Genomic DNA, 22746 nt, shown 5'->3' with positions numbered 1-22746 from the left:
CCTCATTGAGGGTCAGCAGTGGAGAGGGTAAAGAACTTCAAATTCCTGGTTTTCAACATCTCTGAAGATCTATCCTGAAGCTATCACGTCAATGCAATCATGAAGAAGACACACCAGTGGGTTATATTTCAGGAGGAGATCACCAAAGATTCTTTCAAATTTCTACAGGTGCATCATGGACAGCATTCTGACTGGTGGCATCATTGTCAGGTATGGAAGTGCCAATGCACATGAAACGGCTGCCGAGGGTGGTGAACTCGGCCAGCGCCATCATGGGCATCAGTCTTCACTCTAGTAAAGACATCTTAAAGAGGTGGTGTCTCAAGAAAGCAGCCTCTATCATCAAGGACCCTCACCACCCAGGCCATGCCCTCTTCTCACAGCTACCATCAGGAAGGTTGCATCTTCCCCGCTACCAGACAATGAACTATAGACATTACCTCACTTTTTTTCTCTTTCATTTGCACAAATTATATATTTTTACACATTGTATTTATGGATCTGCAATTTATCACAATGTTGCACCTGTAATGCACAATGCTGCGGTCACATAGCCACAAATGTTGTGACTCAGGTTCATGATAAGTCTGTGCTGGAATACCCAACCCCATAGCAATGCCAGATCAACGTCACTAAGGATATGGTGGCAGGGCCGGCACCAAGTGGGGGGGGGGGAGGGCACTTGCGGGCATGGCTTCCCCCAGTTATTGTGCCTCCCACCCACAGCACTAACGTCACCATGCAATATAAGCATGCCCTCCCCCTCCGTTGCGAGAGCTTTCGAATGGCAGTTTGTGCCCCCCGCGGGGACCCTAATGCCCCCCATTAGACTTGCTCTGACGCCGACCCTGGATAGTGGTCTCATAGAGTAGCTCGTCACCAACTCTGCAAGGACTAATAAGAGAGGAGTTGTAAATGCTGGCATCATTCAAGAATGAATTAAAAAAGATAACAACATAATGCGACCATCTGTGCTGTGTAATGTGACCATCAGCTCGTCTCCTTTGCTTATTTGCTTTTATTTCATGTGTTCCTTTCTGAAAAAGGTTTTGTAAATTTCAAATGAAATGATTCATTAAGTCACCAAACTCCTTTGACGAGTCCTGGATTATGTTGCTCCCTTGGTTCCCCTCTTCGACAATCAGTGTCTGCATCTCATCAAATAATTGACCTTGTTTCCTGTCTAGTTCGCTGCTGCAGTGTACCCATTTGAAGCTTCAACACACATGTATTAACTAGTCCTAATACTTAGGTTAGTTCACTCACAAAACTGGCTCAGAAAATAGCAGGAGACAGTGACTGCTGTGACCTCAAAGGTTCTGTTTCCTGTTCAGCCCTTTTAACTGTTATTGGGTAAAAGCCCCATGAAAGTTCCAGTTTATTAAAAGTCTTTGTTGTAAATTAGTCCAGTTTTGTACACATCTGCCTTTCTTTCTTGCCTCCTGTATTTATTGTTTCCAGGAAGCCCAGGCTGATTGAATGCTTTGATTAGACAGGTTTGAATTTATTTCTTTTCCTGCTCTGTCGGTGGTGTCTTGGAGAGTAGAAATTAGGGGCAGCCCCTACTTTTGAAGTGTACGCAGGAATTGCTAATTTGAGTGACCAGCCCTGGGAATTGTCTTGAGTGCTCAGCTCGCCCTGAAATGCAACTTGCTTCGTGAGATAGAGTTATCAGGTTTTTAACAACAATATCAGGGTGGTCCTGACTCTCGTTGCAAATGTGGTTCATGAGCCCCAGTAGAATTAGGGTCACATTTTAAATAAATTTTCATGGAACATGGCCCTTGGGTCAAACAAAGCTGATGTCCACAAGGCTTAAGTAACAGACTTCCAATAGTCACCACCTTCCTCGAGGCATCAAAGAGGCTGTGGAAGAATCATCGGGAGCGGTAATTTACCTGGGGTAGTGGTTCCTCACCTGAGGGTTGCCATCCACCTTCGGCAGATTTCAGCGGAGCACTGAAGAGTCACGGAGCTTAAGAATATTGTGATAAATTAGTTAGAGAGTTAGCAAAAAATGGTAAAAATATATGAAAACATACACAGCCCTGGCAGGAGTTCCCAGAATGGCCTCAGTCCCTTAAAAGGAGCAGGCAGTGATGCCATTGGTTGTCTCTGGTGAGATGCCTCATTCACCCAGGGTGAACAAGTAGGGCTTTCATTCTAAAAGGCCGGGAACCATTGACCCAAAGCATTTGAGGGCTGCTGGGTAAAGAATAGACCGTGATTCCTCACATCCTGAAGACATGACACGATGTGTTTACTCCGTATTGTCCAGATCCCATGTGATTGGTACCATATGTGACTGAGACTCATACACAGGCCATCGAACAGTCATAAATCTGAAACATGTTGCGGCACAAACGACCCTTGACCATGTAAGGTCATGTATCGTTATAGTAACTATTTCCAGGCAAACACAAACAACTACAAATAAACAACATCAGGCCTACTGGGCAAGAGTGGACACTTTTTGGTGATAAAAATTTTGGTTGTTAACTTACGGAAAGTAAAAATAAAACTTCCAGGGCTGAATACGTCATGCAGAATTTCCCACTCATCGATATCCATGAAGGATTGTGGTTAGCAATGCAGAAGGTCAGGCAAGGAAGGGAAAGTGAAACGGTATGGATATCGATGGATGCAGAGTGTACCGCCTGGTTTCATATGTATGCACCAAATGTTTTTAAAGACTGCCAGCTGGAGATCTTTGAGATCACAGGATTGTTGATTGTTGATGAAGGAATGATTTTTCCTGTCCAACAGCAATGATTTTCAATTATTATGTCAAGAACCAAAGCTGTTCTTGCAGTTTAAAGGGAGATAGTTCAATGAACTCCTGAAGTTTTCAGAATTTATCGTCATGAATAGATGTCATGAAATTCATTTTTTGTGACAGCATTACAGTTGCAAACATTTCTATAAATTACACACTATGTAAGAAATAAATAAATTAGTTTAACAGAAGAGAAAATAAGTGACCGAGTCTGTGGTTCACTGTCCATTCAGAAAACTGATGGCAGAGGGGGAGAAGCTGCTTTTGTACCATTAGGTCTTCATCTTCAGACTCCTGTAACCCCCTTCCTGATGGTAGCAGTAGGAAGAGGGCATGACATGGGAGGTGAGGGTCCTTGTGGAAAGAGGCTGTTTTGTTGAGACACCACCTCTTGCAGATGTCCTTAATGGAGTGGAGACTAATGCCCATGATGGCACGGGCTGAGTTCACAATTCTCTGTTGACCTCCTTTTGTTCTTTTGCCCTTGTCCAGCCATATACCTAGCCTGGTTATTCAAATGCCTTTCTGCAGATTAACTACGATGACTCTCGATGACTTTGCATCTTCCCCCCTTTGTCTCTTTAATCTTCTCTAGTATTCTAACCAACAGCAGTATGAGAGTGTCTGTAGCAGGGCTGCAGTGATCCAACAAGGTAGCTCTATACTACATTCACCTGGGCAATTGAGGATGGGCCATAAATGTTTGGTCCTGCCAGTGATGCCGATATACTGTAAAGGAGTGCAATATGAAGCTATCTGTATGCCTTCATTACCTTTCTCTTGGTGATTTCTGAATTTTAGTCGTGTTCACCTTAACCATTAGAGGACATACCTTCAGTTTCCAATGCTCGAAATTATGAAATTAGCTCTTGTGCTTCAGCATTTTAAAATCTCTGAAACTTTTCTAAAACCATTCCTCTTTTGGTTGTCCACTTCATATGGCTTCACGTTAACTTTTGTATTAACATCCATGTGAAAAATATTTTCCATATTAAACCTATTTGACTATAAGTAAATACAATTTGTTGTTATCACCTCAAATTCCAGTCAGACTGGATACAACTAATGACCCAATGTTATTACAGAAAATTAGAGAATTTTTTTTATATATTTGCCCAGGGGTTTTCTCCTGGTGTTAAAATGGAGCAGTGTTCACAATTTTAATTTTTTTTTTGTTGAGACCCCTTTGCCTCTCTGACTCCATTGCCCCATCGACTGACCTTGGGTGGGGTGCAGCACTAAGAATTGCTCAAGTAACATCAAGATGGAATTGGATTGATTTGATGGTCTTCTGAGTACTTCAGATTCCATTCAGAAGCCTCAATCCACTGGATCCTTTCACTGTAATGTCCAGGTTGATCACTGAACTATTCTTTTCCATGGAGAGCCAGTGGTGCTTGAATGTATAAAAGTGTATAAATGTCTCTTTCAGGCAAAGTTTGGGGGCTAGACTGTTGATTCTTATTGCTGAGATTCAAACCTAAGCGGCGAGTCTTTGTTAACATGAAGAGCAAAGGTGGATATGTGGAGAATGGTCAGGGATCAGCCGTCATCTCACAGAAGACCACAGGTCAGTGAGGCTAATTGGTCTCCTCCTGTTTCAATCCTGCACAAAAGTTGTGGCAGCAATAAATAACCAAAGCTTAATTCTTGTTTATTCTCCCTATCTCTTCCTTACCAAGGGAGTGCATGTCAAGGCCACCATTTCCTTGCACAGCCCTTCTCTTCAACCAACATCTTCCAGAGGCCATTCATCAACTCCCTGGACTTCACACATAATATTATATCTCTTTCTACAACTGGGAGAGTGAGTGTTTACTCTTGTGGAATTTATAGGAAATCCTTTCTGGATCTATTTTCGGATATATTTTAGCACTGAAAATGCTACCAATTCACTTGAGTGGAATAGAAAAGATTATGTATGATCTGTGGAAGTGTTCTGTGTTAGTCTGCAGTGCAGTCCCACATTTAAACTTGTGGAGTATTACTGCTATTTTGATTTAATATTGGTGAAATGTTGCATTGCTGCATGTCCCCAAAATTTATATCCTATTGTAAAATGACAAGCTGTTCTATAACAGAAGTACCTGTGCTCTTGTATTTGTCAAGTGGCCTTCTCAATGATAAGATACAGCACCTGTTTTGTTCTATAGATCAGTGTGGAAAGGGGCTGCTGCTTGAAGCGAAGGGAAGACACCGGCTGTTTCACGTAACCAGTGCAGTGCTAATGAACCGATGGCTACATCTTGAGACCCAGAGCAATGGGTGTTGCTCTTTCAGCTCTCCCTTTTTTCTTTTTGAGTCCTTTTCTTCTCAGCTCATGCCCAACTTGGATCAAAAGACAAGCAAGCCAGTTGTGCATTTGATTGCAGGGTGTGTCATTGCTTACTCAATCCTCGCCGCGTCTCCTTCTACTGCCATTCTCAGAAAGGGTCTAGCTCTTGGTTCTGTTTGCTGTTGAAATGCATCAACATTACATCGGTCTATGGAATGTGGGGTAGTTGAGCAAGGTGATTTGGGGAGAGGGTAAAGTCTTTTATTTCCCCCAAGTGAAACCTGCTTGTGCATGTGTGTACATCCATCATCATTTTGTGTGTTGGTCCCCAAATAAAGACTGGTGACCCAAGGATGAGATATCCCAAGCTATCTACCCCCGGCAAAATGATTTGTATGACTGGCTGGAGTTGTAGGTAGGAGAGGAAGAAGGGCAAAGATCTTCATTTATGATAAAATATAACTAAAGTCGACTGCGATCTCTTGGAGGAGAAACTTTGAACTGGGATGAAGATTCAAAGAACATTTAAAAATGCACTGGGGGTGTCGGCCAATTGGGTGTAGTTGGGCGGCATGGGCTTGTAGGCTGAAAGGCCTGTTACCATGGTGTATGTCTACATTTTTAAAAAATTGTTAAGTTGATCATTACTAAATAGAGGAATTCACATCAGTAACAAAATGGTCACAGCTCACTGAGGTCTCTCCTGAATAACTTCCATGAGTAACTGACCCAAAGTGGGCAATCAGTAAAATATCAAAATAGCTTCCAATGTGGAAAGGGGCAGCTGCTTGAAACGAAGGGAAGACACCGGCTGTTTCACGTAACCAGTGCAGTGCTAATGGACCGATGGCCACATCTTGAGACCCAGAGCAATGGGTGTTGCTCTTTTTGTTGGACAAGAGACAAAACACTAGCAGGCTCTCCTTCAACGACTATGATAGCCTTGTAAATATCTTCAAACCACAATCTGCCCATGCAATTGAAAATTGGAATTGCATTTGTACGTAGAATTCTAGGGATGATTTTATTTTTCATGAGAAGACTATTTTAGCAGCAAGATAAGGAATTCTTTAGTGAAGATCGATTACTTCACCATCCCAAGGATGTCCTGGTCTATTACTCCCCAAATGTATTTTCAATTTAGTGAACCAAAATCAAATCGGGAAATGAGTTCTATAATTCAGTTATGGCATTTTAATGAATTCTCCAGTCATGACATGAAAGCCAAAACATCCATGCAGCTCAACATCCGGAGTCATTTAATTTTTGCTTATATTTGTTTCATTCAAGTTCAGGTTTATTATCATCTGACTGTTCATATGGAACCAGATGAAACAGTGTTTCTCCAGACTGCACCCCCAGACACACACACACACACACACACACACACACACACACACACACACACACACACACACACACACACACACACACACACACACACACACACACTACCTAATAATCACAATATACATAATAAAATAATGTAGGATTTATATATATGAATGGGTCTACCCTGTATCCCGAAAGGCACTGACGTGGGAGTATGGTGTTAAAGCAATGCTGGTTGTTGAAATGCAACAGGGGTTTCTATCCTTTTTCAGTCTTCACCTGAAGGATGTGTAGAAACTCTGTAAGAGCAGGCACACCAGGGGACCAAACACCCTCATCCACTGGTACACCAAGGATCCAACGTTCAGGAAATTGAACACTTACGACCACTGCTACACCAGGGGATTGAGAGTGTTCAATCCTGGTGCAGCAGTGGTCAAGAGTTTTTGATCCTTGGTTAGCAATGGTCAAGAGCGATCGATCCCCTACTGTAGCATGGTTGAGACTGTTCGATCCCCTGGTGTAACAGTGGTCGAGAACGAACAATCCCCTGATGTAGCAGTGGTCGAGAGCAAACAATCCCTAGTGTAGCAGTGGTCAAGAATGTTTAGACAAGGAATCTGTGATTTGGAAGAAGTCAAAGCATCTATAGAAATAAAGAGTGGGCATTTTGGATTGAAGTGATATTAATTTCAGATAATATACTGTATATGTTATGGATGCATACACATAACTTCTACAGGATGCTAATTCAGTGTTAGCTGTGCACATCCAGAGAAGCTGAATGACATCTGCTGTTTTGCCTCTAGAGTGACATTGCTCAAATCAGACTGAGTTCCCCGTAACAGTTCCCAAGAAAAGGATGGTCACAAAACTATTGACCTACAAATGCTTACCTACCAATATGGCCCAGATGTATGCAGATATGCCTGGCGTTTGGCCAAATTTTGTCAGAAGACTGCAGGAAGCAGGATCATGTCAGTAAAATAAGTGGAATATAATTACAGATTTCAATTCACACTGTGCCCAGTTTCAGTGCTTAGCCCAGAGGATGTGAATTAGAAAACTTGTGGTATCTCACTCTACTTAAAGACCATATGGTAATTCACCCATTTTTGTGCATTATTTGTTCTCAGGTTGCTGGTATTGCTCCAAGGTTTGTATTACTGCCCATCACAAAACACACCAAGGAGGTGTGAGCCATTGGTTGAGACTAAACACTGTCACTTCAAAGCACAGAAAGTGTCAATCTCTTCAGTCTGGGACTGTTCTCACGCAAGTTTCCATCCTTTAAGGACATAAATGACCAATTGTTTTATAACTGCAATTCCAGAGCCTTAATTTCTCTTTCCCTGACACCACCATTTTTTTTTTACAAAGCACTTTTTAGACAAATGGTGTAAACTATTGTTTCACTCAATACTTTACACAGATTGCGATTTTTCAATACACCATTCTCATCCAAAGCAAGTTTCAATAACTTGGAGAAATTAGAAAGTTAACACTAAAATACGTTGGATTTTCAAATAGTTCAGGTTAGTTACTTTAGCTTGTGTGAGATGGTTTGTTTCAAGTTAGATGCAGTTGGTTTATTGAATATGTGCAGGGTCTTGAACTCAGCACAGCCTTGCAGTTTGAGAAGTTTTCAGTGAGCAAATTTGTTATTAATGGCTCTCATGTTCAGGAGCATGATAAAGTTACAGGGCTGACCCTTGTATGACCACTCACCCCAAAATGCAATTCGACCGTGCCATGTACAATCAACTGAATTAGAGGCAGCAAATCTATGAGAATGATCATTTGTTCAATTACTGAATCAAAAGTATGAATTTACAAAAAAAGCTGTATTACGAACTATGTGGAAAAAGTGGTAAAAGATGTGTGTGTGTGTGTGTGTGTGTGTGTGTAAACCATTACAGTCCAGGCCAAAATCTAGAAAGTTACTTCAAAGTTCAGTCTTTAAAATTCAGCGTTGAAATGTAGGCCTTTGAAATTTGATGCCCAGAATTAAGTTGAACTGATGGGAAGTTGTGGTTGCTACAGACTCTCAAATTCTCCTTGTGCTGCCGTTGAAGAAATGTCCATCCACATGAGCTCCTGGACCTTTTGTAGGCAAGACTCGAACTGGGCGGCCTCCACAAAACTTCCAAGCCCCTGGCACCGGTCTCTCCAAGTGACTTTCACTGTTAGTCACAATCAAAATGAAGCACTTTGCTTCCCAAAATACCCTCCTGGCACAGGTCAATCCACCGAAAAGCCCCAGTCATTCACAGAACAGGCTTTGCCCTGAATTCCTCAAAATGGTTGGCCACAAGAGCTGCTTCAAAAAGCTGTTTCCTCTTCAGCCGCCAGAATGGTTCTCCCTTCACAAAATCACAATAGCTTTGCAAATGTATCAAATCTGAAACAGACTATGACAAACCTTCCCTCAGTTCTTCCAATGTATCGAATTGTTGCTGGACTGTGACTTGTGTTATGCTTGTGTGAAATTTTAAATGTTAACTGTGACCATTCAGTCCCTCCTGTCTTTACTGTCCCTTACAGTGATAATCCCATTTTACTAAAACTGGAGCTCGAAATTGCAGGAAATACTCAGCAAGCCTGGTGGCAGCATCTGCAGAAAGGAACATGGCTGTAAGGTTACAGATGCTGTGTGACCTTCCTCAGAATTACAAATAACTTTTGATAAATGCAAAGTTCCATTCTGTCCATGATTCTTCAACCCAAAATATTAACTAATTTTCCACACATTCTGTGTAATTCCCTGAATGCTTTTGGTGTTAACGTTTTTATTTCAAATTTCTGAGGGAGGGTGCAGGACCTGAAAGGAGTGCTACAATAAAATGATCCAAAATGTGATCAAAAGGATAAGATTCAGAAGGAATTCTAGAGCTTAGAGCCGAGGCATTAGAATAGGGGCAATAAAAAAATGTCGAGCAACAATTTCTTTGTGAATTTGTGAGGTGCCAATTAGGACTTGTGTTGATCTGCAATCGGTCCATGCCTTACCCCGTCTCTACTCATTGACATCAGTAGCGCAGACCAATGAGACTCAGATTTCTTTTGGCGCAAGACTGGCAACATTTTTAAAATTTAAACTGCCTACCCTCCCTCACTCACTCCCTCCCTCCCCTCCCCTTGCTCACTCACTCCCTCCCTCCCCTCCCCTTGCTCACTCACTCCCTCCCTCCCCTCCCCTTGCTCACTCACTCGCTCCCTCCCCTCTCCCTCTCGCTGAGGTTGATGAAGGAACTGGTGATGGAATCGGCGTGGACGCTGGAATAGTGTTGGTTGGGACCAGAAACTCCATCGATAGAATTGTCAGGGGCTACAAAATGTTTGCAGTCAGGGTCACTGGCGGAAGCGAGGGTGGCTTCAGCACCTGGTCAGCAGAGACAGAGGTTAGCGATGTAGGTGTTGGAAGCTCAGGCCTGTGGGTAGCAGGGGCCAGGATGCAAACCCACGTCAGAGGCATCAGGAGCTCTACCTACGGGCAACGGGGCCGAGGTGCATACTCTCAAAAGAGGCATTGGGAGATCCAGCCTGTGGGCGGCTGGGGATGGGTTGGAAACCTGCTTCTGGAAGGTTGGTGATGGTGGGCATTTTGGGGTCTGGGAGGTTGGTGATATTTTTATTTGCAATTTGGTTAATATTCAGTTGAAACAAAATAATCAAATTCTGAATAAATAGGATTTTGCAAGCACTGCCCCAGATTGCTTACTGTTTAAAAAAAATAATTTAATTTAAATTAGACTCAACCACGCTTGAACTGGAAGTTGACACCATTTTACTTCTGGTCGGCTTCCGGTCGTAACTATGGGGTTCCAAAATTTCCAAGAGCTCCCAGAAGGGTTCCACAAGCTAAAAAGTTTGGGAAACCCTTCCCGAGATACGCACCTGCTCCTGTCAGAGAAACAAGGTTGAAAATCGGTGCAGCTCAGAAAATAACATAAATTCTGCTTCCCTCCATAGACTCTATCTACACCTCCCACTGCATAGGAAAGGTAGTTAACATACTGAAGGACCCATCACCACCCCCCCACCCCCACCCACAGCTTGGACATGCTCTCTTTTCCCTCCTCCCATTGGGGAGAAGGCTCAAGAGAGTGAAAGCGTGTACTAACAGGCTTAAAGACCTTTCTTCTCCGCAACCTCCAGGTTCCTGAATAAACTCCAAAACAGTGCTCTCCTGTTGCCCTTGCTTGGTATTATTCATCATTCTTTTCATTAACTCTATACTCTGTCAACTTATATAGGGCGGTATTTATGTTAGAACCTGTTCAACTGCTCACAGACGAACACTTCTCTCTGTACCAGATATAATATGAAAAATTGTGACACAATTAGTTTAGAGTTAGTGGAATGCTATAACAGCACTAGCAACCCAGGTTTGAATCTGGCACTGTCTGTAAAGAGTTTGTACAATCTCCCTGTGTCTGTGTGGGTTACCTCCCACGTTCCAAAGATGTACAGGGTTGGTAGGTTAATTGGGTATTTTTGGGTGGTACTGGCTCATGGGCCAGAAGGGCCTGTTACTGTGCCTTATCTCTAAATTAAATTAAATTTTAAAAATTAAAAGTTAATAATGGGTCTGCTCCCCTGGCATCTTTGAACAGGATAATGGTACAAGATGCAGCTCCACACAGAGGGCAGGCTGACTTCAAAAGAAGTGCTCCCCCCTGGTTTACTGGAGGTGCATGTTTACAGGATTGTCAGGCATTTATTTTGCAAAAGAGAGAGGGCTATATTAAGTTAAGGAGCAGAATAGGGGTTTGCTGTTGTGATGAAGTTCATAACCTATCCAATATCTGGTTTGTCTGTAAATCCATGACTGAGGAATGTTGTTTGCCCATTTGAAGATCATCTGAATAATTTGTGGGGTGAGTCACCCTGAGAGCAGCTGGTTCCTTTTATTAAGAAATTTACAAGGCTGGAAAGATACAGCCTAGTGTCAGATTTAGCTCTTGGGAAAGTGATGAGTGGGCTTACCTTGTGGCCACCGGAAGTAACTCGTTCTCACCTGCTTGAGCTGTTTAAAGAGAAAGCACATCTTGATGGATAACGAGGTTCTCTCTGCTGTGGTTAAGGCAGTATTCTGTTGAAACGCAGAAAGATAAGCCTGTTAATTGGGACCCATTTCCAACACTTAGAAGACCAATGCCTGCTACATTAAAACCTCTGGTATCCAGCACTTATGGGGATTGGTAGATGCCGGTTAAGCAAGTTTTCCAATTGCTTGAAACTCACTCTTACAATGCCTAACTAATACACCTGCATTAAGAATAAATAGTTCAACACAATGATAATTAAAAGATTTATAACAAACATGTACATCAAGCTGCAAGAGAAAGAAAATAATGAAATAAGCTGTAAACCCAAACAAAAGTGGGAACAAGATCTAAACATAAAGATAAAAAATGAAATATGGGAAAAGCTATGCTCCGGAACTATGAGAAATACAATAAACACGAGGTAATGCATGATACAATATAATTGGGTACACAGGCTATACACCATGCCCCAAAAGTTAAATAAATGGGACCCAACAGTATCAGATAGATGTTTTCACTGTAAGAAGGAAACGGGAACAACAGTACATGTAATTTGGGCATGTGAGAAAGTGGAAAAGTTTTGGGAAGATCTAAATCAGGTATTAAATAAAATCACAAAAAGCAACATACCAAAAAAATCCAGAGATCTTTCTTCTAAGTAATATAAGAAGTAAAGAATTAGTCCTCAAACTGGATGAAGCACAAAAAAGATTTATTATGATAGCCTTAGCTGTAGCAAAAAAATGTATAATGTCAACCTAGAAATCAGAAGAGAGCCTGAGAGTACAGCAATGGTACATAGAAATGAATAAATGTATTCCACTGGAAAAAATAACATAATTTAAAAAATAACGTCACAGCATTCGAACAAATTTGGGAACCGTACATGGAACACAACAGAGAGGGCCCACCGCGGACCTCCACCACCTAAAAAGATAGAATGAGAAGACGAAATGAACTGACCCAGTCTGTAAAAGTAGATGACACAATTTTCTTGTTTATTTTCATTGTGTGATGACATTGTTTAATGGGTTTATTGTATTGTATATGTTGAACGTTTAATGGGTTTGGAGGTGGGTGGGAAAGAGGGAGGGAAGGAAGGGGGAAAAAGGGGAGAAAATGACACTGTGTATATTCAAGAGGGAAATGTTTGTGTGTATTTTGGTCAATATGGTTCATAGTGTGAAAAAATTTTCCATCACCTTTTTTGAAAACATTTAAGTGTCACTACATCTGCAGGTTCCTTCCCCTCAACGGCGCCACCTGAAAGATGAACAATACCATCATAATTAAACCCTCTTCCCCCAAGCTTACAGATAAAGCCTTACTAATATACATTAATATTCTAATAATGATAAAGACTCCTACTAAGTAAGGATAAGGAAACGCTTTAATCGAGTCACCCCAATGGTGAGCGACATCATCCAGCTCTTCATCCTGGGCAATGCCATTTTATTCAAATACAACTTTATTCAAACAGCTGCAGTGAGCAAAGCACGACCAAAGCCCTTCGCTTTGCTCCTTCTTCACCAAAGGTTTATGTATTACTTCAGAGAACATGTCTTTTAAACTTATATTTATATATTTATTTATTCTTATTTCTAGTTATCTATTTACTTAATTATTTACGCCCCCCCCCCCCAATAAAATTTGCCATTTGTTTGAATTCTGGAGGTTTTTTTTTACTGTATTAAGAGGTACAAGTACTGCCTAAAGAAATCTCTTGGTGCCTGCCACATTGACCTCCGCCAGTGGGCTGATATCGCCTCAAACCGTGCATCTTGGCGCCTCACAGTTCGGCGGGCAGCAACCTCCTTTGAAGAAGACCGCAGAGCCCACCTCACTGACAAAAGACAAAGAAGGAAAAACCCAACACCCAACCCCAACCCACCAATTTTCCCCTGCAACCGCTGCAACCGTGTCTGCCTGCCCCGCATCGGACTTGTCAGCCACAAACGAGCCTGCAGCTGACGTGGACATTTACCCCTCCATAAATCTTCATCTGCGAAGCCAAGCCAAAGAAAGAAATTAAGGACATTGATGCTCGCGGTTCCAAGCAAGAGGCTCTGTGCACAAGGGAATAAATAAGGAGGGAGCAGTAGAGGTCCTGATGGCTACTTCAGCCTTTCAATAATATTGGGAAGATGTGGATGTTTCTGGTTGAATGACAAAGCTGGTCTTGACATTTCAGTGGGCAATTAAAAGTTATCCACCTTGTCAAGGTTACAGAATCACAAACAGTATTGACTTGGCAAGGATGGCAGATGGTCTTTTGTTTAAAATTTTAGTGAACCATTTGGGATCTTGTAGCAATCCAGATTTTTTTGGTCATCATGACTGATATTGTCATTTTAATTTGGGTTTTTCTTTTAATCCACTTGATTTAAATCCTACATCTGCCATGCTGGGATTTGAACACTAGTCCAGGCCTCTGAATTACTAGACTAATGTATGAATTACCTCTGTAACCATAGGATACCATCATGGATGATCAGCTGCAAGAGCTTTATTTCATTCTCATGCCCTTTCTGCCCAAAGCTCATCAATCTCAGTCTATCTCAGTCTGACCTGACTGTCCATGGTCTCATGCACTGCCAGACTGAGACCACCTGCAAAATGGAGGAACAGCACCTCATTTTCCGATCGGGCAGCCTCCAACTGGATGGCATTAATATCAATTCTCTGGGTTTTGCTAAACTACCCCCCCTCCCCAAATTCTTCCCCTGCCACCTTTCTCCAGCTCTGACTCTCTCTTTACCCTGCATCCTTTTGCACAAACATGATAAATTCTTACCTTGACCCTTACCATATCTAATTAACACCTGTTTTTTGGGTCTGGATTCCTCTCCCATCCCCAGTATTGTCTGAATTCTGAGACTTCCTGCTTTTGGCTCATTCTTATTATTCCCTGAAGAAGGGCTCAGGCCTGAAACATTGGCAATATATCTTTACTTTTTTGGACGCTGAAAAGACAGGCTGAATTCCTCCAGGATTTCCGAGTTTTTACCTCAATGGAGTGAAGACAGGTCCCCTTGATGACGTTCGACGAGGTAACAACTTTCTCGGGTTTTTTTTTTCCCTGTTCTATGTATTGGCACCTCCATACCAGACAGTGATACAACCAGACAGAATGCTCTCCATGGTACATCTATAGACATTTTCGAGAGTCTTTGGTGACCAACTAAATCTCCCAAGTAAGTTTTAGTTGCTGAGTATATTTATTGATGATTGAGGCATTTGAATTGGTCAAGGATTTTGAGATGATGTTTCTTTTTAATTCAGGAACTCTATCCCCTTTGACAGGGAAGAGATTTCATAATAGTAAAACAGTGATGAAATAACAGGAAGCTTTTTTTCATTGAAGTGGAGCAGAAAATGGAACTCCTCCCTCTCCACCCAATTTATCCATTACCCTCCTATGAATATTGAGGGGCAGTTGACAGATCATGTTGGTGAGGAGATATAGAGGAGAACCAGGTAAATGGACCAAATGTGCAGACCTGCCATGACCTCATTGAAAGGCTGACAGTCTTGATAGGCTGAATGGCATTCCCTATATTAATTCCATATTTTCACGTTGGGGTGGGCATAGCTGGAAGGACCAGGACCTTTTGTGGAATCTAATGATTCAACCTCAGTTTGGGTTGGAACTGTGCATTTCAAAACATTTTCTACTTGTACCTCACATCCTCTCAACTTCTAATTATATCTCAACACCAACATCTATCTCGCCTTCAACTTTTGCCATGGGAAAAATATTAATCCTCTCTCTGTGTCTCGTGATGAGGGGAAAAATGTTGTTTACTTTCGCTATGGTGGCCACATCTGTCCCATCTGCTGAGAGATGTTGGCTGAAGCTTCTTTTCTCCAGCTACTCTCACCTCTTATATGCTGGTCATTTGGGATATCTTCTGGGACAAGGAAGGTGGTGGGAGAGGAGGGAGTCAGCTTAGGTTTCCTCACATCTATTACCCTTCAAAATGTACAGGGTTGTGGTGCAATTGGGCTGGTGGGCCAGAAGGATCTATTACTGTGCTGTATGTCTAAATTTAAACACTTAAATTTAAATAACAACCTGAATCTCAATGTGGACAAGACAAAGGAGATGATTGTGGACTCCAGGAAGACCAGGAATGATCACCTTCCACTACACATTAAAATCTCAGTGGGGGAGAGAGTAGAGAGAATTGTTCCTTGGAGGAAACTTAACAAGTGTCCTGTCTTGGACACATAACATTGTCACTTGTCAGGAAGATGCAACAGCGACTACAGTTCCTAAGGCTATCTGCCACCATTATGTCAACTTTACAGGAGCTCTATTGAGAGCATCCAGACTGGCTACAACACAGTGTGGTGCTGTTGCTGTGGAGCATTGGATTGAAGGTCAATTCACAGGACCTTAAAAGCAGCAGACAGGATCACTGGAGTCTCCCTCCACCACTCCCTCCCACTTCCCCCCGCCTCCACCAACATGATGTTCCAGGATCATTGTTTCCAGGAGCGCAGAAAATCACTGAGCACCTCTACCACCCTGCACACAGCATATTTCAACTATTCCCATCAGGAAAGTGATAACAGAAGTATCAGAGCGAGAACCACTAGGTTGAGAAATGGCTTCTTCCCACGGGCAGTGAGAATGCTGGACGACCAGAAATGAACTGTTCAGACATACCCTCCAAGGCTCTACTATTTATTTAAAAATATTTATGTTTATATATGAACCACATACATATCATTTGTCTGTATGTGTGTTATGTCTGGTTGTGTTTTGCATGTTTTTGCCCCGAGGACCGGTGAACACTTTTTTGTCAGTTTGTACTTGTACAATCAGATGATAATAAACTTGAATTTGAATTTGAAAAAATTCATGCCAAATATCTGAATTTTAGCTGTGACCTATTTAAAAAAAATCTTCATTGAATTTCAGGGTTGGGATGCCAAGCTGTGGTAGCACAGTGCTCTGACGGTGTTGAGGTTTGGACTGGTGATGTGGAGGAGTGAGTTCAAATCCTACCTTGAAATTTTAAATTCTCCTAATTAGGTAGTCTGGAATATCAATGCAGGCATCCATGAAACTTGAAGATTGCTTTTAAAATCTCACCTGCTTCAATCAGGTAGAAAATCTGTTGGTATTTAAGTGAAACAGACCATTTATAATCATGAGTGTTGATTGTTAATGGCCTTGTCTCTGGGAATATGCCATGTTTGACTCAGGGACCTTGGATGAGAAGCATGCAAATTTCTGCTTGTGAAAGCTCCCAGCATCTCCCACTGCTGGTGCGACAGGGACCGACATTGAACGTCCTGGAGAGAGACAACGGCTGCAGACGCTGGAACCTTGAGCTGCTGGATGGAGTCAGTAGGTCAGGGAGCATCCATGATCAGTCAGTGTTCCAGTTCACTGACTGACGTTTTCTACCCATGGATGCTGCCCACTTGGTTTCTCCTGCACTTCATTGCTTACTTCAATTCCCAGTCATGTTCATTTAGGTTTTGCCATTTTTAAGGTGTCAGAGTGAGCCAGCCCTACTGAGTTGCCCAAATTTCCTATGTTCTGTGAATGAATGAAAAACAAGGATACACTCTAAAGTATCAATAAACTGCGAGATTAAAGTGTGAAATTCACACAACATTGCCGGGTCGTCATTGGGATTATCCACAGGCGCCATTTTTATGGGCCTCCATGGGAGAAAATGTAATTTAATACAAGGCTCAGTCATCTCAAGTTGTTCACAAGCACATTTAGCCCAAGGTACAATCACAGTATTGTGATTACACTGTCCACACTGTCTATTACAGCATTGATTCTACTTCAAAGAAGTTTATCACCTCTGAAGTCCTTTGAGAATCCTTTAGAAGTGAACTGTAGAGTATAAAAGCAAGTTGCTTCTGCCTTCATGTGTAAGAATTTATTGTCAGCTCCTAGTCAGAGGCACGATTACCTTTCAAGCTTGACGACAAAAACTTGCATTAATATGGTGGGTTTTAGTTCAGCGAAATGTTCCAAGGAGATATGTGAAGAATTATCTGCATCTATCATCAAAAGCTCGGCAAACAACTCAGGTTTTTGAGAGACACACAGAAGTAAAAGAATATGAATAGAAACTGCTGGTGATAGCCAGCAGGCCAGGCTTCATATGCAGAGAGAGAAAATGAATCAGTGTGTGGGGTTGGTGACCTCTCATCAATCCTATCTCTTTCTACTTTCTACCATCTACAAACTTACCGATGATACCACAGTTGTCGGAAAAATCACAAACGGCAATGAGGAAGCGTACGAGAGCGAGAAAGATCCGCTCGTTGTCACACCAACAACCTTGCACTCAACATTAGCAAAACCAAGGAGATGATGGTGGAAGTCAGGAGAACACGAAGCAATCCTCATCGAGGGTTCAGTAGTGGAGAGTGTCAAGAACTTCAATTTTTTGGGTGTCAACATCTCCGAGAGTCCGCCCTGAACCCTCCATGTTGATGCAATCATGAAGAAGGCTCACCAATGGCTATACTTTGTGAGATGTTTGAGGAGATTCAGTATGCCACTGAAGACACTCAAAAACTTCAACATGTGTACGGTGGAGAGCATCCTGGCTGGTTGAATTACTGTCTGGTGCAGAGGTGCCAACTCTCAGAACAAGAAAAAACTCTAGAAGGTTATTAACTTGGCCTGTGACATCATGGGCACCAGACTTCACTCCATGGAGGACATGTAGAAGAGGTAGTGTATTAAGAAAGCAGCCTCTATCCCCACCACCCAGGCCATGCCCTCTTCACTCTGCTACCATTGGGAAAAAGTTACAGGAGCCTGAAGATGAGCACTCATCACCACAAGGACAGCTTCTTCCCCGCTGCCATCAGATTCCTGAATGATTAATGAGCCAAAGACGTTGCCTTACTTTGACTTTTCACGCACTATTTTTATTTAGTTTTATAAGATGTATATGAGTGTTTGTGAATCTGCCGCAAAACAATGAATTTCATGACTTGTTCGTGATGGAAAATTGTGATTCTGCTGCCTGATCTAGTTAAGTAGCTCTAGCATTTTCAATTCCTATTTGAGATTTCCAGCTTTTGCTGCATTTTACTTTTTGTGGATAGAAAGTAGATGGCATTCCCATTCCCTGCTGACCAGGCAGCAAAAGGCTTCATATTTCAGGCTCCTCAATTTAGTAGAAAGGGGACCCTCTTAGTTGATTTGCCCGAAAGTACTGCCCAGTAGAGGATTACCCTTTGCAGCCCAAACCATGGACCCCCAATATCGAGCTGAAAATGCACACCTTGCTTTTAGAGGGGTGTTGCCATCAGAAATTTTGGAAAGAGACCCTGTGCTGGCGCGTGAGTGGGAGATGCAGAATCCGAGTGTCCCAACATGCTGGAGTAGGATTTCTTTGGTCAAAGTCCCTTTCATAGAACTGATCCAACATCCGTGTAAAGTTTGCACAATCTCATCTTCAGAAATACACACCGCTTGACATGTTTTAATTGCTGTAGCAGCTGGTACTGATGATGACCTGAATAATTGATTTGTCACAGCTGCAATTTGGCAACCTGCCCATTCTTGAAAGAGATGATAAGACTTGGATGTAATCTTGAGACTAATTCATCAGTGTGCAATCCAACTCCTGGTGAAATCCTATGTATTTACAGTGTGTGGTTTTACATTGTTAGGCCAGGCCTATTTTGAGGGTGCAGACAGAAGTTAAATTGGGGATTGCTTTCTTTTTGCACTTGGAATCTGGAACCGAAGGACAAAATTTTTGATCAGTGAGATGAAATCACTGTATTAAATTTCTAATATTTCTTTAATGACTTTTGTCTGCCATGAAAATATTGGAGATTGGGTAAAAGAGTGTTCCAGACAGATTACACTGGACAACAAAGATTTTGCTTCCTGAACATTTTTAGGTGTATTTTATGCCTTTTGTGGGGCTGAAGAAGAAAATCACCTTAAAAATTTTCCTATCACGTACATTATTTTTTTAGCTATAACCTATTTTTTGGCGATTTTTCTGTCACATTAAAGTTTACTTCAAGCATACAAAACCATCAAGTGGAACATGTCATAGAAAATTAATTTTCTGCATTCACACTTGGACTTCTTCCCTGCTGATCTTGGTGCAGCCTATGACAAAAATGGTGAAAGGTTTCACCAGGATACTGCGACCATGGTAAAGCAGTATCAGGGCCATCAATGCTGGCCCACTATTGTTGGACACTGACATGAGAGGCATCAGATGCTGAGCACAAACGCAATGTGTCAGCATCATTATGCGATTAAACATGCTAAATTCAATAAAAGTTAATTTAATGTTTCTCCAACTTCCTACATGATACAATAAATCTGAAATGATCTTTATGTTCAGCTTGAGGTTGTCTATCAAAATCCTCCATTAATTTTCAGGAAGCAAACTTGTTGAAAAAAATTATTGTCCAGTGTTATGACAAAATGGAAAACCACAAATTAAGCAGAATATTTTGTCTTGACCGAACCAGAATTAGAATCATGATTTATTAAAATTTGGTGTTTTGCGGAAGCTCCATAGAACAAACATATATATTATAACCATCTTACGACATTAAAAATAAAATAAAAAATGAATAGCAATAATAGTGGATGAAAAGTAAGGCAGTGTCTTTGGTTCATTGATTATTCAGGAATCTGATGGCTGTGGAGAAGAAGCTGTCCTTATGTTGTCTTCAGCCTCCTGTACCTTTACCCCGATGGTAACAGAGTGAAGAGGGCATGGCCTGAGTGGTGGGTTCTTTGAAGATAGAGGCTGCTTTTTTAGGACACCGCTTCAGGTAGATGTCCTCGATGGAGTGAAGTCTGATGCCTGTGATGTGGCAGGCTGAGTTAACAATCCTCTGGAGTTTATTCTTGTCTGGGGAGTTGGCACCATTTGTGATGTTAGTTCTCTGGCAGTTTTCACTGATGTCTGTCAATCCAATGGTTGCTGCCTGGATGAAGACCTGCTGATGATATTATTCAACTGTCGAAGGCATCTCTTCAAACACGGATGGCAGTCTCTTCAATCTGAGGCGCCTGCAAGCTCACACCAAGACACAAGAGCAACTTGTCCGTGAACTACTTTTTGCAGACGATGCCGCTTAAGTTGCCCATTCAGAGCCAGCTCTTCAGCGCTTGACGTCCTGTTTTGCGGAAACTGCCAAAATGTTTGGCCTGGAAGTCAGCCTGAAGAAAACGGAGGTCCTCCATCAGCCAGCTCCCCACCATGACTACCAGCCCCCCCACATCTCCATCGGGCACACAAAACTCAAAACGGTCAACCAGTTTACCTATCTCGGCTGCACCATTTCATCAGATGCAAGGATCGACAACGAGATAGACAACAGACTCGCCAAGGCAAATAGAGCCTTTGGAAGACTACACAAAAGAGTCTGGAAAAACGACCAACTGAAAAACCTCTCAAAGATAAGCATATACAGAGCCGTTGTCATACCCACACTCCTGTTCGGCTCCGAATCATGGGTCCTCTACCGGCATCACCTACGGCTCCTAGAACGCTTCCACCAGCGTTGTCTCCGCTCCATCCTCAAGATTCATTGGAGCGCTTTCATCCCTAACGTCGAAGTACTCAAGATGGCAGAGGTCGACAGCATCGAATCCACACTGCTAAAGATCCAGCTGCGCTGGGTGGGTCACGTCTCCAGAATGGAGGACCATCGCCTTCCCAAGATCATGCTATATGGCGAGCTCTCCACTGGCCACCGTGACAGAGGTGCACCAAAGAAAAGGTACAAGGACTGCCTAAAGAAATCTCTTGGTGCCTGCCACATTGACCACCGCCAGTGAGCTGATATCGCCTCAAACCGTGCATCTTGGCGCCTCACAGTTTGGCGGGCAGCAACCTCCTTTGAAGAAGACCGCAGAGCCCACCGCACTGACAAAAGGCAAAGGAGGAAAAACCCAACACCCAACCCCAACCAACCAATTTTCCGCTGCAACCATGTCTGCCTGTCCCGCATCGGACGTCAGCCACAAACGAGCCTGCAGCTGACGTGGACATTTACCCCCTCCATAAATCTTCGTCCGCAAAGCCAAGCCAAAGAAAAGAAGGCATCTTACACAAAACAATTCTATTCCTACCATATATCCTACCATCGTTTTCAGTCATGTCCAACTGGAGGATATTTGGGACCAGGAATTTGGGTTGATTTATTTTCTCGCATTGAGGTGCATTGATCCTGGACAATAATTTCCCAATTCCCCCAGAAGGCACAACTGCAGGTTGAAGACAACCCAGACGCCAAGGTAAGTGTCCTATGCTCAGCTGGCACACCAGCGCAGGTCTGTGGGGTTGGTGCATGGTTGGTTCCCATAGTAGGGGAGTCTAGGAGGCCACAATTTCAAGATAAAAGGGCATCAGTTTAAAACAGAAATGGAGAGAAATTTCATTAGCCAGAGGGTTGTGTGTTTGTGGAGTTTGTTGCCACAGGTGGCAGGGAAAGCAAGGTCATTTAAGACAGAAATTGATAGGTATTTGATTAGTCAAGGCCTATCAAGGGCTATGGGGAAAAGGCTGGAGAGTGGGGCTGAGTGGTACAGATCAGCTCATGAATAAATGGCAGAGCAGACCTGACAGGCCTTGACATTAACCCAAGATCCTACATGCTCTCTCTGGTAGATGTAAAAGATTCACGGCACTCTTTTGAAGAAGAGTGGGGGACTGATCCCCATCTGCAGATCGCAGGGTCTGGGTTGGTGGCGCCTGTGTTGGGCAGCGGCCACGAGGGGTTGCAGATTCACGGGGAGCAGCATAATGGACCAGCAACAGGGAGAACACCTCCTGTTGAGAAGGAGAAGCAGAGGAGATGACCCTACGGGACAGTGAATCTGCGAATGACTTAACAGCTGTAGAACACATTGACGCAATGAGTTGTTGCAGACTTGTGAGCAAGGAACCCACACAGGAGTGAGCTACTGGTGAATTAAGGTCAAAGGACTCACACCAGGCCGTGGGCTGCTGGAGACTGGGTCATGAGAACAAGGTAATGGAACAGGTACCGAGGGCTGGATGCTGAAGCTTCCTCATTGTGTCCAAGTCTTGGATCTGGGTTCAGGCTGGAGAGGCTGTGGAGATTAATCTACGGACACTCGGTGACTCAGCGAGGACTCCCTTTTGCCTCTCTTTCTCTGACTGTAAGGGGCTCCGGGGAATGTTGATGGTGAATCTTTGTCTGACTTATGGCAAGCTAAAAGCAATTTCATGTAATACTACATTTCTGTTTTATTACATGACAATAAATAGTATCTGATAGCTGCTCAAGAAAAGAGAAGCTGAATGTAGATCGAA

General features: G+C 42.7%; 1 protein-coding gene across 3 annotated transcripts in view; it reads left to right on the top strand.

Annotated features, from left to right (window-relative positions):
• LOC138741361 (syndecan-3-like) overlaps window positions 1–22746 on the top strand; it is a 235729-nt gene that overhangs the window by 174394 nt on the left and 38589 nt on the right. The window contains exons 1-2 of one of the 3 annotated variants that reach the window (XM_069895300.1): window positions 4265–4346; window positions 4459–4583. The exons of the other annotated variants lie outside the window; for them this stretch is intronic. Coding sequence (XP_069751401.1) covers window positions 4280–4346; window positions 4459–4583 — 192 coding nt within the window. The 5' untranslated portion in view covers window positions 4265–4279. Of the gene's footprint in view, window positions 1–4264; window positions 4347–4458; window positions 4584–22746 lie in introns of those variants that run through there. 3 annotated transcript variants of the gene reach the window in all.

This window comes from Narcine bancroftii, chromosome 8, assembly GCF_036971445.1.
Source record: "Narcine bancroftii isolate sNarBan1 chromosome 8, sNarBan1.hap1, whole genome shotgun sequence".
Taxonomy (NCBI): Eukaryota; Metazoa; Chordata; class Chondrichthyes; order Torpediniformes; family Narcinidae; genus Narcine; species Narcine bancroftii.
This window is presented reverse-complemented; position numbering and strand designations above follow the sequence as displayed.